Below are 19,902 nucleotides of genomic sequence, written 5' to 3' on the forward strand. Positions count from 1 at the left end.
GAGAAAACTTCACTCTATTCTGAAAGAGAGCAAAAATTTGGCTACTAATCTCTTATATACCTACCAGATTGATCAGGTTGAAGGAAATGCGCCAACAACTACTGCTGCAAAGAAAATAATCATCCATTCTTTCTTAAATAGGTCCTCTTAATTTTTTCCTTCTGTGGAACTTATACGGGTCCCACCATCACCACTTGACAACTGGTGTTGATGTGTTTACGACCCCGCAAAGAGACCGCTAAAATAAGTACCAGGCTTAAAATAGTAAGTATTAGAGTCGATTCGTTCGACTAAAAATTTCTTCAAGACGGTACTCCAGCATGGCCTCAGTCTAATAACTGAAACAAGTAAACGATATATATATATATATATATATAGTTTTTTACCTGTAATTTTGGATTTTGTCCCTAATAATATTATTATATATATATATATATATATATATATATATATATATATATATATACTCTCTCACTCTCTTCCCCTCTCTCTCACTCTCTTTCTCTTCCTCTCTTTCTCCCCCCCATACCCCTCTTCCCTCTCTCTCACTCTCTTTCTCTTCCTCTCTCCTCTCTTCCTCTCTCCTCTCTTCCTCTCTCCTCTCTTCCTCTCTCCTCTCTTCCTCTCTCCTCTCTTCCTCTCTCCTCTCTTCCTCTCTCCTCTCTTCCTCTCTCCTCTCTTCCTCTCTCCTCTCTTCCTCTCTCCTCTCTTCCTCTCTCCTCTCTTCCTCTCCCCTCCCATACCCATCTTCCCCCTCTCTTACATCCACCTTCCCCTTCTCCCTCCTCGTCAACACCCCCTCATAAGCTCATCCCACCACACCCCAACACGCTCCTACTCTACCTTCCCACTCCACCCCATCCAATTCCTTACACCCACCACCCACCCCTACCCACATACCCCACCCTACCCACAGACCCCTACCTCTACCCCACCCTCAGCCTAACCCACACTCCACACATGCCTTCCCCACCTCCCAACACCCTCACATCACACCACACCAATACCCTCGCATCACACCACGCACACACTACAACTGACCAACTACTTTCTCCCTTTCTCCCTTCCCCATTTTCACACTACATACGTCAAGATCACCAGCATTCTACCTCCCACACACAGCCCCTCGTTCCCGATCACCGTTTGTTATCTTCCTCTTTCTTAGCTCTCCTGAAATAAGAATTTCTAACTTCCGGTCAGTCATTGTTATGATCGGCCATTATTATGATTGACCGTTGACTGAACACTATTCAATTTTTTTTCTCCGTGTTTTTCTCCTTGTCTCCGTATTCTTTCTGTTGAAGAGCGTAGCTCGAAACGTCAAAGACTTTCCGTATTCCCGAGCGTCATACTAATATATACTTTTGTTATTTACACCACCTGTCCTCGTCTGTTGTTATTATTTGTATATTCTCCCATATATATATATATATATATATATATATATATATATATATATATATATATATATACATATGTGTGTGTGTGTGTGTGTGTGTGTGTGTGTGTATGTGTGTGTGTGTGTGTGTGTGTGTGTGTGTGTTTGTGTGTAAAGAAGATGAATTAAATTAAAAATAATGTAGATAAATATTATAACCTGTTGAAAAGCCCCACTTAAAACTCGAAGCGCTGCGAAGACCCATATGTTTGGTGAGAGTGCACTTCCCGACGCACATAGCATGAGAAATAATGTACAGCCGACATGAACTGGCTTCCGACCTATTTTATCTGCAAAGGACGTAAATATCAAAGCACCAACTCCTTGGCCTGCAGTAAATAAAGATTGTGTTAATTCTGCCAAGCCGTCTTTGTCACAAACCAAGTTCCACTGCAAGGAAAACAAAGGAAATAATAGATACGCAATAGTTTTTGATTTTATCCCCAAAATACATGTAATAGAAAAACATCAAAATTTAAAAGATATCTCGATGATGATAAGAACAAGATAAATCGAAGAGAACATCAGTAACATTCTATATGAAGAGACATGTAGATTTGGTATTTCTTACTAAAAAGCGCAGGCGTGGCTGTTTGGTAAGATGTTTGCTTCACAACTACATGTTTCGGGATCCAGTTCCATTATGTGGTATGTTAACTATATATATATATATATATATATATATATATATATATATAGGTAAATGATAGGATTGCTTCAATATTTCAGGGGTAGTCTGAAGTATCCAAGCAACCTGGGGATATTTAAATCCGGAGGCACTCCTGGAAATTACTTGTGTGGGCACCGTCTTCGTTAGAAGGTATCCAGAGGCAGGTAATTTATTGTTTAAACCGCAATTTATAATTATAGTTATGTGGAGATTGGAGAAACAAACACAAGAAGAAGCAAGTCAACTGGTCTAGTTAGCCATTGATTTAATTATGTGGAGATTATATAATGAGTCATTTACGAACGTTTCGATGTGCCAAATGGTTTGGCAGATCTCTCCAGAGTGTTGAGGATTATGTTAGAGTTCATGGTGTGAGAGATGCAGGAGAAACAATTAGTGGATATAGTAATGCATATGGTGGTATAAGAATATAGTTAGGTAAAGTTAGTCTTACATTTTAGTTGAAGTTGTGTTAGTCTTTCTGGAAGGGGAGGTAGGGTGGGTGCTGTTTAAGCTCGTAGTTCCAATCTTAATCAGACGCATTCCGCACGTGGTTGGTTTTAGAATTGGCGGAATGCGTCTGATTAAGATTGGAACTACAATCTTAAACAGCACCCCCTACCCCCTTCCAGAATGACTAACACAACTTCAACTAAAATGTAAGACTAACTTTACCTAACTATATTCTTATACCACCATATGCATTACTATATCCACTAACTGTTTCTCCTACATCTCTCACACCATGAACTCTAACATACCCCTCAACACTCTGAAGAGATCTGCCAAACCATTTGGCACATCGAAACGTTCGTAAATGACTCATTATATAATCTCCACATAATTAAATCAATGGCTAACTAGACCAGTTGACTTGCTTCTTCTTGTGTTTGTTTCTCCATTCTCCACATAACTATATATATACATATATATATATATATATATATATACAGAAGGAGAGAGAGAGAGAGAGAGAGAGAGAGAGAGAGGATAAGAAATTGGGCAATTTACAGTGAGAAGTGGATCATTGATCATTATTGAATTAAGATAAGAGTATGTCTACAGCTGTATCTGTAAACTGGGGTCAATTTGTATAGTTACCTCGTTACAGTTGATAGACGGTTATATGACAAAGGTTACATAGAAGGAAAATAGAAAGAAAATATAAGGAAAGGAAAAAGGAAAAATTTCCTTTCCTTTCCTTATATATTTTTTCTATTTTCCTTCTATGTAACTTTTGCCATATAACCGTTCTGAAGATGTCTATCAACTGTAAAGAGGTAAATATATATTTACCCCAGATCTATATACAGAAACAGCTGTAAGCATACTCTCATGACCATTTCTTATCGTCTCTCTATATATTAAACCATGGTTTTACTTTTAAATTACCTACTAACGTATACCTTACAACAAGGACCATACACACTGAGGTAATTAATACTAGAAGTGCCTATGGATACATCTATCCCTTAGAAGGTTACATTACCTCTAACTTATATCTTACTATATGTATAAAGGTGTGCGAGGAATCTTAATCCTAATTTTTCCCTTCTATCAATGTTCACAGAACACTTCAACACAACAAAGAATGAATAAAGAGGCAATTTTCATTAATAAATATCTTCCTCAACTAAATATAAACACATAACATAATATAGAACATCACTAATCTTCCATTTAATATCACTAACCCCCATACATCCCATACACCATTCACACTACAAATCCAGATCTACCCTAATTGCACCAAATCCAGAACTACTTACCTCCCTTACACATAATCTTTTTACTAAGGGACTAATAGACTTGACACCGTTCAGAATTCGGTGTATACTCAAAGCAATGACTAGTATTATTACGAAACCGGTATGCTTGTAAATCTCTTTAACAACTCACAATAATTTTTATTACCTTTATTCCTACCTCAGTTCATCTAATTGTATATATATATCGTTACTTTTCATTAAAAGCCTTACCTACTTTCTGATTTCCAATGTGCATTTTCTCTTATTTTTCTGCTTACTTTCCCCTTACATTTCCACATATAGTTTCTATTTTGTTTTTTTAACATATTTCTATTATAGATAGATAGATAGATAGATAGATAGATAGATAGATAGATAGATAGATAGATAGATATATGATGGTGGTACAACAATGCACCAATATTTACTTGGAATATACGATAATATACGATAATATGTGACGCTATAGTAAAGATTCACTGTATATAAATATACTGACCAGGCGTTCACACGAGTATACTGGCATTGATGTAGCAACATTCGAAATTTTGTCTAGGTCAATCAAGCCGAAGAGAGATAATCAAATTTTCGTTAACAAACATCATTTGGAAAGTTCGAAACCTAGGTCCTAGATTATCCACATCTGGGTTGTACATTTATTTAATGTTCTTCCTGCAGGTAAGAAGAAAGTTTTTAGCATTCGCCGCCTGCAAACATCTTTACAAGTATACATATTCAGTGAAGTTTTGCTATAGCATCATACATTAGCGACTGCTATTTCCAATAAATATTGGTGCATTGTTGTACAACAATTGTATATTTATACTTTAACATGATGGTGCTTTGTTTTACTGGGAAGCAACACTACTGTATTGCACTATTTAATACACTCCCCATATATATATATATATATATATATATATATATATATATATTTATATATATATATATATATATATTTATACTTTTCTCGCTGGATTGCGTGTTCGTTTCTCTTTTTGTCATCTGTGATTTTATTTTTGATTTTCTATATAAATCAAGACATTTCCTCCGTCTGGCTGCTTTTCTCTCTACAAAACGGAAAGTTATATTGCGGAACAGTCATTTTAACGAGTTGTATTTATTTATCGCTCGACGAGATACATCTGCACCACCCGATGCTCCTGGACCAGTTGTTAAGTATCCCACCCGTCCGGGATTGATGCTAGACGTGTCGAAAGAATTGTCGTGATTAATGATAAATTCTCATATATTCCATCTTCTGTACTTCATTTGCTATATATATATATATATATATATATATATATATATATATATATATATATACATATATATATGTATGCGTACATATATATGAATATATACATATATATGTATATATACATGTATATATATATATATATATATACATATATACGTATATATATATACATATATACGTATATATATATATATATATATATATATATATATATATATATATATATATATATATATATATATATATATATATACATATATATACATATATACGTATATATATATACATATATACGTATATATATATATATATATATATATATATATATATATATATATATATATATATATATATATATATATACATATACATATACACGTATATGTATTATATTTCGCTTAGATGTAGCGAGACTAATAATCTGGTGTAGAACTCAATATATGGTCTAGAAACAATGTCATATGAGTATAGAGTGATAATAGAAATCATTACATAACATTTGGTTGTTTTCCAATGTCATCTGTTTCAGATATATATAATTATATATGTATATATCTATACCTTTAGTTCATATCAGTGATATCTACCATTCTATCAGGTCATCCCATAAGTTCTGTCCGATTTTACCTGTTTTAAAATTGAATGAAATCTAATAGTATTTTAGAATGTCTAATGGAATTTAAAATTATTTTTATGCATTTGTGTACATTTAAACTAATTAAATATTATTTTACAGAATAATAGAATTAAAATTTCTTTGATTAAAACCCTTTCTGACATGGAAGTATTCAAAGAGCATTTAAGGCACATAATACTTTATGAGTACAAAAAAGGAAACTCTGCAGCCGAAGCGACTCAAAACATACACTCACTTTATGGAAAAGGCATTACTTGAAGAAAATCCTGCATTATCAGTTGAAGAATTGGCAATAAAGCTTAGTTCAAACCATACAACTGTTCATCATCATCTTCAACAATTTGGAAAGGTTCCTAAACTTGGAAAATCTGTGCCTCATGAATTGTCCGAAAGCAACAGCAAATCCCGAGTTGACATCTGCTCTTCTCCCTGTTCTCGTGAACTCATTTCACCCTTTTTGAATAGACTTGTGACTGATGACGGAAGATGGATCTCCTATCGAAATGTTAAACGTCGTAAACAGTGGCTTGGTAAAAGGGAAAATGCTCAACCACAAACGAGAAGGGAACTTCATGGGGAAAAGGTTCTTCTCTCTATCTAGTGGGATTGTATTGTTACCACCTAATGCAACAATCAATGCTCAAGTCTACTGTAAGCAATTAGAGCGTTTGAACCAAGCTTTGTAGAAAAAAAAGACCCGGTTTAGTGAATGGAAAAGGAGTCATGTTTCATCAGCACAATGCGCGACTCCAAATTATAATTTCAGATTTAAATAATTTAAACGATTGTCTATTTACTTCTGTCGTGACTATATATGTAATTATGTGATGATGATGATGATGATGATGATGATGATGAGTTTCCTTAAAGTTAGAGCTAACCCACTTCTACTCAATTATTGGCCAAGCCGAAACAATTCACCAGACCAGTGTGTAGGTGAATCGAACTCGGTATCCAAGCTAACAAAAGAAACTTCATAACCAAAAGGCCATAAGTGCTTACTTGGGTTGTTCATTCGTGAAAATTAAGTTGTGTTGGTCTTAGGATATTTCCCTTACAAAAATTAAGTTCCATAGAGGAATGAAAGTATCAGCAGTATGGACCGGAGGATATGACCAACCTCGTATTCCGGTAGTTTAGGGACCTTTTCCACATGGGGAAAACGACAGGAAACTTCTTCAGTATGATAAAGCTAACGACGAACCCTCTCTGTAATATAATGACCTGTTAGAAATAGCAGACTAATTTCCCTCAAATCACACTATACCGTTTTAAAAATATGAAAGGATAACTATAATTATATTCCTATATAACTATATTAACTATTGGATAACTCTATTCCTAGATAAACTACGTTTGAGTAAAGGTCTGATTGATCATGAGGAGAATGATTTAATCATAGAAATTCTCGATCAGGGTTGACTGGTCGCTAGACAGCAAAAGCAATTCTCTTTCAATATCGTATATCATTTTAACTGTTCAAACATATATCTGAAAGCGGATGTGTTAGTGAAACAGAGAGGAAAGAAGTGTAGGTTAAATAAGATCTAAAATATTAACATTCTTACCTCTACCACAAAAGAGACATCTTCATTTGCTGAGAAGTTGTGTCCGTTAATACAGGAGAGTTTATCCGTAACATTTTTCAAGCCACGAAATATGTTAATGTGACACTTCTCATAACTGATGACATCGTATGACGTCACGTTGTATATGGACAGCTGTTCCTCTGAGAGATCTTTGCATTGATGATCTGGAGTATAACCTGAAAAGAAAATACTATTTCATAAACTCAAAGTTCCTTTAATTTGATGTCAAAATTTCTGAGATAAGTTGTCATATAATTTTCTCAGATTATTAACCCCATCTTTAAATATGAAACTACTGCGTTTTCATCAGTTTCGCCTCCAATCATCACAAAGCATTCTATTCCTGGATGTATACAAAATAATAGACTGGATCCGAACCAGAAAATTTAATTTATTTCCCTTTTTAAAAAATATTTATTCTATTTGTTAACCGCCGTCTGTCTCGTAATGTAAAAACTGAAGTAGCCTCCGTTCAGTTGGACGTTTGGAGATTAATGCTTGTACAAAGAGTACGTTTCAAGGAAGATTAATTAAAGAGTTTATGCAGTGGGTTTTGCAATGAGAGATAAAGAACTAAAAAAGAAGAGGTGTTGGAATGAAAATTGTAGAGTATGTACTGAGTGGGGTGTGTACTATTATTGGATAGCAGTTGAGTTGAATGTGAGTGTAATAGAGTCTGATATCGATTACATAAGGGTATGTGTTGTATTATTTCATTGAGTGATAATTTCATAGTGTGTTTTGTGTTATTAAAAATATGATATTGAAAGTTTTATTTGGAGTGCAGGTTGTGTCAAACAGTAAACATGTTTTGACTGCGTGTAATGTTGTCTTCCTTGCAGAATATCTTGACCGTCGGACAAAATACTTTACTTTATTCCGTTGCAGCACGTTACATTCTGACTTCATATATCGTCGAAGTTAACTTGGTCTTTCATTATTTCAAGATCGATAAAATAAAGTACCAGTCAAGTACTGGGATCGATGTAATCGACTAACTTCCTGCTTACATAGCTGCCGACCTTGTATCTATCTCAGAAAGTATTAAGACAGCGAGCAGGCAGAGTCATTAGTGCGCCGGAAATAAAACATGCTTTGTGGTATTCTTTCAGTCTCTTTACATTCTGAGTTCAAACCTCTCCGAGATCAACTTTGCGTTTCATGTTTTCGAAGTCGATAAAACGAAGTACCTGTCAATTACCGGGGTCGGTGTAATCTACTTGTCCTACTTCCATCAACATTTCTCGTGCGAAACTTAGAAAAAATATAACAAAGCTATTAAACCTAATTTATTTAGCAGAGATGTTACCTAGAGATTTGATGAGAATAAATTGCCTCAAATTTCAGTAAACTTTTTTACACCATTTGTTTCTTTGCCCTCTATAGTCGTACCTGGTCTTGTTACTGCTGTAGTATTGTCTGTATTTATGGAGATCTCCCATAAATACAGAAGTTATCATTCACCATACTGGAACTGAAGCATATTTATACCATTTTCCCATTATTTCAAATTCATAAACTTCACTAACATCCTACTTCACTCTTTCATAGATATAGTCATGCCTGCATTGAAAATCTCATTATACTAGTTTACTGTACTTAGTTTCGAAATGGTTAATACTTTCGTCCCCTTCTCCACATATTCTGTATTTACTCTCTCGTAAGATTTATTACTCTTTCTATCAAGTTTGGCTTAATGGCTTGCTCTTTTGCGCCTATAATTAGTGATTCGGTGTCTCGTCTCAGGTTTCCATGTGTCAAACACCACTAGTGTTAGTGTTCTTTCTTCTGAATATCGTCGAACAACAAGTTCACGCATGAAATATTTTTTGTGTTATTTAGAATTATTTAACGTGGACATTGCTTACTGCATTGTCTCACAAAGAAAGGAGGCTTTCTCTTAAGCCATCATAAGATGTTCCTCTGGTTAAAGGTGGGAAGGCCGAGAGCGTGTTTATAGTTATTCGTGACAAAAATGATACCCAAAATGATTAAGGGAGAATTGACAGCAGTCTGGGTGAGTGTCTTATATAGAGAAAAAGGAAAGCCTACGGATCCAACAACCTGACATTCACAAACAGATATTGTGCGCGAAATACTCACTCATATGCTTGTGCATATCAAAAACTTACAGGACTAGAATAAAAAAAGAAAAAACTTATTTACTTAAGTTTTAACATTATTTCCTTCGAAATAGTCACCTTGCGCAGTACTACACCGGTCCCAGCGTTCATGCCACTTTTGGAATCCGGCCTGAAAGTCGTTTTCCGTAAGGGAGTCGAGGACCTTCAGCAATTTACTCTAGAACTCGACAACGGTGTTAATACGGCGACCATTGAGCTGCATTTTCATCTTGAGAAATAGATGGAAATCCGTACCTGATAAGTCTGGCGAATACGGCTGGTGCAGAAGCGATACCATGTTGTTTTTGGTGAGAAACTCGCGAGTGAAGATAGCTCGGTGACAGGGTGCATTGTCGTCATAAAGAATTCAATTCTTCACGTTCTACAGATCCGGTCGCTTTCACCGAATGTCCTCCCTCAAAAGCTTCAAAATGTCGCAGTAGAACTCTCGATTGTCGGTGTGAAACTGTGGGACGAATTCTCGATGCACAATACCACTTTCCCGGGTGTGACGCTTGTAGCAGGTTTCCCAGATCGCTCATAATCTTCTAGGGTCGTTCTTCCCCTTCTGAAGTTCCAGTACCACTCAAAGCATTGCGTAAAACCCATTGCCTCGTTGCCATAAGCTTGCCAAAATATGCTCAATGTCTCTGTAGCAAACTTTCCAGGTTTAACGCAAAATTTCACACAGAATCACAGACTACAGCATATACGTGATAACAAAAACACAAATTCCACAATTTGTGAAGTAAACAAAGTAATCTCACTCGGCACACTGCCTTATTTATGTCACTGCTAGCTCTCATTCTGCACGCAATCGTGTGCTGCCATCCGTTGACGCGCACCAGAACTAGTCCCGGAACTTTTTGACTAGACATTATAAAAGTGTCACCATTGAAGAGATCAGCATTGACTTGCCAGCCCTAAGGCCCACAATGCTACTCTAGAATCTATAACTTGTAGGCTCTGAGTTTAAGGCAATACGACTGATGGTGTAGGATAGAAAACCTAGTCGTTATACTTGTGGTAGCAAAAGCCACTTGAAGACTAATCAGGGTTTTCAGGCTTATGTTCTGGTTTCACCGGTTGGAGATCCGAAATGGTCGAAATTTGTACCTTATTTCAGGTTTCAGACGCAAACGTTGACAAAACACACTGTCTCATCTAGGAAAGTGGAAGAAATCAACTCAGGCCCAGTCTATAAAGACAATAACCATCTAAACAGTTTCCCTACCATAACTAGCAACAACAGTGCCAATCTATGGTCTTCTGGCGAAAGGAATCGGAAACAAATTTGCATACAGTAGCAGAAAACGCATTAAAGGTGGGGGAAAGACTTTGATTGGGCCATCCGTTTCACTTTAATAAGTGGGGAAAACCATTTCATTATTCAGTTACTTCGTAGCAAAAGTAATAAAAATTCCCCCATGAATTTATGCTCAAGTTATTTATTTAGTCGTTAATAATAATAATGATGATGATAATAATAATAATAATAATAATAATAATAATAATAATAATAATAATAATAATAATAATAATAATAATAATAAGCACGCTGTAAAAATAAAACTACTGAATAATAATAATAATAGCAATAATAATAATAAACCTTTCTACTATAGGTACAAGGACTGAAATTTTGGGGGAGGTGACCCGTCGATTACATCGACCCCTGTGTTTCTCTGGTACTTAATTTATCGACCCCGAAAGGACTAAAAGCAAAGTCGACCTTGGCGGAATTTGAACTCAGAACATGCAGACAGACGCAAAGCATTTCGCCCGGCGTGCTAACGATTCTGTCAGCTCGCCGCCATAATTTGGTGGAAAACTGTGGGCTGAACGGGAGATGCCTCCGCCCCTAAGAGTCTCTTCAAGGAGGTCAATATTGTCCCAAGCCACAATTGTGAATACACCTGAGTAGATGTTTCCGGGCAGTGGTGTGCCGTTTTCCGAAACTTCCAGCTTCTAGAAGCAAAGGGATACAAATGTAAGACGTTAAAAAGAAAGTGTGTTGCAATTAGTAGAATTGTGTTTTCTGATTAACGTGTAAATCACATATCGATGGAAAATATATTAAAATTCGAAATTATGTGAATTTTATACACAATGAAGACCTTAATAATTACATTATTTTAATAAAAGTTACACAATCACAACGAATTAATATTAATAAGCAGCTTTTCTTTATTATTGAAACGATGTAAAGGAAATTAATTCAGCGCAGATCAAAGCAATATTATAGCTATCAATATGAGAAGGAAATCTTTCTTTGATGTCTTTCCTCAGCTGTTTGGGATTCAAACCAGTCTTTGAAGGAAATAGAATACTGATACTGATGGAAAGTCGCGGCAACCGACTACGCAAGTAAATAAGACCACGTACCATCCCTTCACAAGCGCCTCATCAACTGAGTCCTCATATTTGGTCTTTTTCAGCTGGTGAGGAATGTCAAATCTGTTTCCTCAGGGCACTATGAAATTCAACCATGGTAATTGTTTTTGCATTCCAGGATTGCAGAAACAGGTGTGGTTCGAGCGATGTTAACGCGATTCCAGGAAGATGAGTCAACCCTTCGGGGCTATCTCATTTTCCAGTCTGAGGCTTGATGCAAAATAGAAAACGGATCCCCCAACTGTAACGCGTACGTTTGGAGTCTTGTCACTTTTCCTTAGAAATTTGATTCCTTTTGGTTGTCGTTTAATGCAATTAATTATCTGGAGGTCTATCTAATTTCTGAAAAGATCTTGTCATGCCTCAATTGATATCGGCATTCTTTCAATGGTGTAAGCCACAATGACGTGATTGTAATGACATGATTATGGTAATGTGTTGCCTAATAGTCTAGAGTATGAGTTTTTAGAATGAAACACAATTAATTAATGGAAAAAAGTATCATTTAATTTTGTAATACCTTTAAATGGAATTATAATGAGTCATTTTGAAATAATTATAAAATAGCATTTCATTGATAAGTCATGTTTCTCCAGGTTAATTATATTTCTTGTTAAATAAAGATGAAAGATTTTAAGACATTTTTGTTATTCTTCTTGCGGTTGTCGACTAATTAATCACAGCGTGGGATACGAAAGTCTTTGATTCAAGAAAATAACGAAGGGTCATTGGTTATTGTTATGACAGCAGTACAGAGCAGAAATGTGTCTGTTTGGAGCTGTGGGATGGTGGCGAATCCTCTTGGAGGCCCCAAAGTGCGCCTTGCAAGAGCTCATTCGCCCATGGAAGCAGTTCAGCTTCCAAAATGCCGCTAATGTATCACTGGATGTTAATTTTAACACCCGAGGGTACAAAAACGTGGAGAGACCTTTCAGTGGTTGTCACAGCCGCCCAAACCATAACTGACTTTGACGTCGGTTTACGAGTCTACCCACGACGGAGACATACACTCCAAAGTCGATCATTCTGGTGGTTTACTGTCTGTTCGATGTCAATTTTTGTTTTCATCAGTGAACACCAAGTTGGACAGCGTGCCTTCAGCAATCTGACCCAGCATAAGACGACTTTTCTCCAGTTCCTTGGCCTTATAAACTTGCGTGAGCTCATGACGATGGGTCATCTTGTAGGAGTGGGTCCTGAAATCTTTCTTCAGCACTCGATACATCGATGTTCAGCTTGCTTTTGCTGTGGCAGTTAGTTTTCTGACAGAATGATGAGGATTTCACCGTATCTTTTCTTTGGTACTTTTGATAAGCTGAAGGGTCTGTACACTTCATTTTCGGCTCCGTCCAAATCAATCAGCGGTGGAACCAGTCTCTTGAAATTTCTTGATAATTTTCCAGACTGTTGTTCAGTTAATTTTAAGCTTTTTCTCTACTGCTGTATTACTTTCGCCTCATTTGTGGCATATATATATATATATATATATATATATATATATATATATATAGTCACACATACACATGTATGTGTGACCCACATATATGCACATAAATGCGTGTACGTATACTCCGCACACCTTCCCCTCACACGCAGACACACATGTATATGTATATCTACACACTCTCATACGCACACATACACATTGCATTAATTTTTCAAGCAGTAACTAATTGTTGGCATATCTTCTTCTTCTTCTTCTTCTTCTTCTTCTTCTTCTTCTTCTTCTTCTTCTTCTTCTTCTTCTTCTTCTTCTTCTTATTATTATTATTATTATTATTATTATTATTATTATTATTATTATTATTATTATTATTATTATTATTATTATTATTATTATTATTATTATTATTTATGTACAGTTGCATTGTAAGGTTACATATCTAATTATATGAACATCAGTATCTGCACACAAGTGTAAAGGTAAAGAAAGGCATATTTTAGCTTCTCTACATAATTCATCTGTTACGTTAGTTTAGAGGCTATGTTCCTACATGATACCTTTGGAAGGCGACAAAGAGTCACTAATGTATGCAAACCAAAAGATACTAGAACATAGCCTCTAGACTAACATTAACGGGTGAAGTATCTAGAGAGGCAAAAATATGCCTTTCTATATATAAACTGAGAGTGATGTAGCACCATTAAAATCTATTTGAAGCTATTTCACGAAATGGTGACATAGAATCCATTGAAACGCCCCTTGACGCTGCAATGTCTCAACCCAGTATGCTATAATCACAAGAGTTTGAGGCTATGAAAATAAGGTCACCAGATATTTGTGTTAGTACATTTATCACCCTAGCATAATCCTTTCACCTTCCTATTTATTCTCTTTATTCTTCAATCTCTTATAAACCCAATCAAGATAGCCTGAGTGAGAGAGAGAGAGAGAGAAAGAAAGAGAGAGGGAGAGAAAGAAAGAGAGAGAGAGAGAATGACCCTATGCAAACATACATTTCCCTTTCATTATGCCCTTTCACGTTTCAAGATTCAAGATAAGACACCAATAAAAATGTGTGCATTAAAGTCATTGAACCTTATCTTTCAAGCAGTCAATCAGTCTCTCTCTCTCTCTCTCTCTCTCTATATATATATATATATATATATATATATATATCTTTGTCTATCTGCCGGTTGTCTGTTTATCTGACAGTCTATCTGTCTGTCCGTCAGTCCATCCACTCCTTTGTTTACTCGTCGGCCTGCCTGTTTGTCTATGCAATTATCTTGGCATATTTTGGCAGCTGCTAATTACACGTGTGATATCTGCCACAGAAATATGACATGATCTACAGTTTCGGTTGCATCCTGGAGCTCCAAGGGCCTCGTTTTCTCTTTTCTTTATTAGTTATTTCGTAGCAATCTTCTAATTTTCGATTGCAAATGCTTTCGAGGTATGATGTGGTGTAGAGTTCAAGAGTACAAGAGTGGTTTCGTTTCATGTCGTCTTTCTATCTTCTTCAAGTCCTCGAGAAACAAGCTCATGCTTGGTCTCTTTATTTTTGGTATGCTGAGTGGTTCACATCCAGGTCTTCTTTGAGGTATGTTAGTCCAGCATTTTGTGGGTTGTATGGGAGGTCATCAGGAAGAGAGTGTTTCCTGAGGATATTGTTCGCTTCACTTTTCAGCATTAAATTAATGTATTTATTTTTGTTGTTGCTGTTTATCCAGTACTCTCTGAGAGATACTGTACGACATTCGAAGACTGCACTGATCTCAAGCCTCTATCACCTTCATCTCTTAGGTAGAGACTGTCAAATTCACTATTTCTGTGGAGATATGCAGTTAATGTATATTAGAATCTTGCGGGTTTTTACATGAATGTATGTAACTTTTTTAGAATCTTTCTTTATTACTTTTTCTTTCATATATATATATATATATATATATATATATATATATATATATATATATATATATATATATATATATAAATGACAAGCTGATCATATTGGGAAATATCAATGCAAGAGTTGGAAAGGACTATGTTTCATGGCTTGTTTTAGGTCGACATGGGATTGGAAAATGCAATAAAAATGGAGTAATTTTCGTTTTGTACCGAGAATAATCTGGTTGTCACCAACTCTTTGTTTAAGCAGAAAAATAAATACAAAACCACCTGGATGTACCCAAGATCTAAGCACTGTCATCTCATAAATTATATTCTGAGCAGGAAACGTGATATGAAAGACGCTTCTAGCGTTCGGATCATGAGAGGAGCAGAGAGCTGGACTGACCATCATCTAGTGTGTGAAAAAATAGATTTTTCGGTAATGCCTAAAACAAGACAGTCTAGGTACCCAAAAAATTAAATGTTGCAAACTTTAAATTATCAAGCAGCTTGCAAAGATTCCACGATGCTATAGAAAGTATCAATCTTGACCCAAACAATCTATGGGAAGATTTCAGAACAAAAGCATTTCAGGCTGCAAGTTCGTCAGTGGGATTTAAATCACATAAGTCCAGTGATTGGTTTTCAGATAGATCAGTAGAAATTCATGATCTACTTTTAGAAAAACAAAACTTAGGTAATACACTTCTTTCTCAGTCCTTGAACCCCAACTCAAACGAAGCTTACAGAAATCTGAAAAAGAAAGTGCAGACTGCTATAAGGAAAATTAAACAGGAATGGTGGAATGATAGAGGAAAACGGGCACAAGAATCAGCTGATAGAAGTGATGCCAAGGGTTTGTACTCTTATTTTAAGGAGGTATATGGCCCAAAATCTTCAGTAGCTCCAGTGAGAACATCAAATAGACGTTTTCTTCTCACTGACACCGCTTCTATTCATAAGCGTTGGTGTAGAACATTTTTCCGCACCTCAATTGAAAGCTACGATTTTGAGGAACCAATTGAGATAGGCTGACCATATTGTTCGAATGGCATATGAACGCATGCCGAAACAGTTGTTTTATGATGAGCTTGCAGAAGGGAAACGCTATCGGTGTAAACTTAAAAAACGGCTTAAGGACGGCATAAGGACTACTATGAGGTCACTTGGAAAGGTTTCAGAAGATATAGAAACCCTTGGTTCGGATCGAGTTGAATGCCGAACAAAGGTGTGGAGTGGAGTGAAAGCATTTGAAGAGGCTAGGATAACACAAGTAAGATTCAAAAGAGATCTAAGGAAGAATGTAAAGATCGAGAAGGTGAATGACAATGACCTTTTTGTGTGCACAGTCTGTGACAGACCATGCCTCTCTTTCGCTGGCTTCAAATCTCATTTGCGAACGCATGGAAAGCGAATCTCCACCAACTATTCTGCCGATATGTCTGTGCATACCTTTGAATACAGTGTATGCCAGGTATGCCAAATCTAACGGGGGCCTCAAGAGACACTTTAAGATCCACAAAGAGCAGAACTTATCTGCAGCACTTGGTGATTCAAATCGGAGGTGTAATCTATGTGGGTGTCTTTTCAGAACATTGTCTGGTTTTAAAAGCCACATCAGATACCATGATGATGCGAAGGTGGTCAAACTCCGCATAAGGAGCAGACAATCACCATATATATATATATATATATATATATATATATATATATATATATATATATATATATATATATATATATATATATATATATATGTGTGTGTATATATATATATATATATATATATATATATATATACACACATACACACACACACACACACATATATATATATATATATATATATATATATATATACATATACATATATATATATATATATATATATATATACACATACGCACACATACACACACACACACACACACACACACACACACACACACACGTATATATATATATATATATATATATATATATATATATATATATATATATATATATATATATATATATATATTACGGAGATGCACTTGCATAGCAAGTGACCTGATCTGAGATCGTGTGCTGGAACGAAAACAATTGCAGCGTGGAAGGTGTTTATAAGCCATTTAAAATAACACACAAAATCCGTTAGATTCACTTATACTCATATATATATGTCTGTATGTGTGTGTGTATCTATATGCATTCACATACATATTTGTATATGACCATCTTGCACGTTAAAATACTTTTCTATCATGAATCCCCATCATGATGAAAACATACAATCGTGTGGAAACACAAGGTCTCCACCTTCTTGACACCGACAGCCCTTCATAGGTTCAACATGTGAGTCAATTACTAAATAATTGAAACCATTAAAATGACAACTACAAAACCTGCAGGCTTCGGTTGCGGGTGAGAGGCGGATTCTTCCGTATGAGTTTATATACAATTCTAAATGCATATAAATGTACACAAGGTAGTCGGGCTAAAGTGTGCATTGGAGAACATACAGATTAAAGTTTAGTTGAGAAAATGTTAGCCGACATGGAGGTCTGGAAACCATTTGAATACTGGAAAAGAGTTTTCTGTATCATGATGTTTTGGGTATCAAAATTCCCACATCATCATTGCTGCTTAATGCTCTGTGAACACTGAAAAGGCTGTAAAACGTGATAGGGATAACTGCAACAGAGACAAAGAAGCCGTGTCCAGCTGAAAGGGACAAAGCAGGCGCTCTGACTGCGTCCGCACGCCAGATTTCTGTCCCACATTGTTGAACAGATCTTAGGCTTAATTCAGATAATTATGTGAAGCTACTGGAGACTGTGGTTAAAGCCTGGCTAGAGAGGGTTGTTGCTAGAGTACGATGTGTGGCAGCAAGATTCGGCTCCATGCCATACCCTCAGAAAGAGTCAGATGTGGTTGTCGGAGAATGTCTACGACTTCATCAGTCCCAATTTCTGGCCTCCTAATTCTCTCGATTATAATGCCATAGGTTACTATTTGTAGGGCGCAGTTAAGAAAGAAACAAACCCCTTTGCCTGCAACACTAAAGCGGAACTGGTGTCCAAGATCAAGTAGATGTTCGAAGACCTTCACAGGAACACAATGAGGAACGTATATGTCAGATTCCGGAGCAGTCTTAAGGCCGTGGCTGTAGCTGAGTGTTCCTATTTTGTGCAAACTGTTATCTCCCAGTCATAATTTAGATGATATTATTTGATTTTTTTCAAAAATACTTTTATTTTGGGATGGGATATTGTGTTTCCTTTCCCTTTTATGCAAAATGTCAAATTTTGTCTGAACACTGCGTACGGACGTATGTATGTATGTATGTATGTATGTATGTATGTATGTATGTATGTATGTATGTATGTATGAATGTATGTATGTGTATGCTTATATATATATGTTTATATAGATGCTTATATATATATTTCTCTATCTTTCTATCTATCCCTCTATTTATCTACCTATCTATCTTTCTTCTTACCCATCTCCCCCTCTCGCTCTGCTTCCTTCTGTTGTCCTGGCTTCTACTTCACTGCTATACACTTCTGTCTCTTCCTCCTTGTTCCACTTCGTCCCCCACCGTCCTCTCTGCTCTCGTGTGACCTGTGGTCAACTTTCTTTTCACTCCAGCCGCTGTGAAGGCAAGACGAACTACTAGCGTTCTACATCAGATTCGCGTTTGGCTGTACGGCTTTTTAATGTTGTTTTCACTGTCCAATTTTTCCTGTCTTGGTTTGTGTTTGCCACCTTGGAATCCTCTGTTTAGTGGATTGATCCACTACTCAGGAAGAGACTATTCTAGAGTACGTTCTGCCTTATCTTCGAAACGTCGGGTTAGAATAGAGGCAGCTGATGAAGGAATATTCCAAGGTGCTTTCCGTTTCCCTATGTGTTTGTTCCGTTGTCTGTAGTTCATTGTTCTAACGTCCTGTACCCTGATATGCATCTATATACACATGTAGATGTAAGTATGTACATATATGTGTGTATACATGCATATATATTCTTTGTGCTATTACATCATTGAACGCACACGTCCTTTTTCCAAGTATATATATATATATATATATATATATATATATATATATATATATATATATATGTTTTTATAGGTAAATATCTGTCCACGTATATACATATGGACAGATAGATAGTTTTTCACACAGATGGAAAGATTAACAAATAAGGTTGAATGATTACAATCTGCGCATTCTTATCTTGAAATATGAAAGCCATAACGAAAGGGAAATGTGTGAGTATGCACGAGGTCATTCTCTCTCTCTCTCTCTCTCTCTCTCTCTCTCTCTCTCTCTCTCTCTCTCTCTCTCTCTCTCTCTCTCTCTCTCTCTCTCACTATCGCTATCTTCAATGGGGATATAAGAGAATGAAGAACAAAGAGGATAGGAAGGTGATTATTTATATTTATATTGACCTGAAGATAAAGAGACATTAGTAGATGGTTGGAGGAAGAGAATGGGACATGGGGTAAGTGCATGCGAGTATATATGATTAAAACGTGAATGAATGCAGGTTGAAGTAAGCAAGGATGGAATGAATGGAGTGAGTAATTTATTCTGAAGAGAAATTCACGTAGACACATGATAGGAGCATATCACATGAGTATGGTGACCTTATTTTCGTAGCCTTAAACTTTTATGATTTCTATCACACAAGGACAAGATATTAGAGCATAAAGGGGCGT

The 19,902-nt window shown here is 36.1% G+C and overlaps 1 protein-coding gene across 5 annotated transcripts in view; it reads right to left on the minus strand.

Moving 5' to 3' along the window:
• Positions 1-19,902, minus strand: part of LOC106869705 (organic cation transporter-like protein) — a 65,252-nt gene that overhangs the window by 17,623 nt on the left and 27,727 nt on the right. For 3 of the 5 annotated variants that reach the window (XM_089359738.1, XM_089359739.1, XM_089359740.1), the window contains exons 2-3: positions 7,323-7,519; positions 1,598-1,828 (exon numbers count right to left, since the gene is read on the minus strand). In XM_089359738.1, coding sequence (XP_089215864.1) covers positions 1,598-1,828; positions 7,323-7,519 — 428 coding nt within the window. Of the gene's footprint in view, positions 1-1,597; positions 1,829-4,355; positions 4,529-7,322; positions 7,520-19,902 lie in introns of all 5 variants that reach the window. The other 2 variants (XM_089359741.1, XM_089359742.1) reach the window with 1 other exon arrangement.

The sequence above is a fragment of the Octopus bimaculoides genome, chromosome 11, assembly GCF_046866305.1.
Source record: "Octopus bimaculoides isolate indiv1 chromosome 11, ASM4686630v1, whole genome shotgun sequence".
Classification (NCBI taxonomy): Eukaryota; Metazoa; Mollusca; class Cephalopoda; order Octopoda; family Octopodidae; genus Octopus; species Octopus bimaculoides.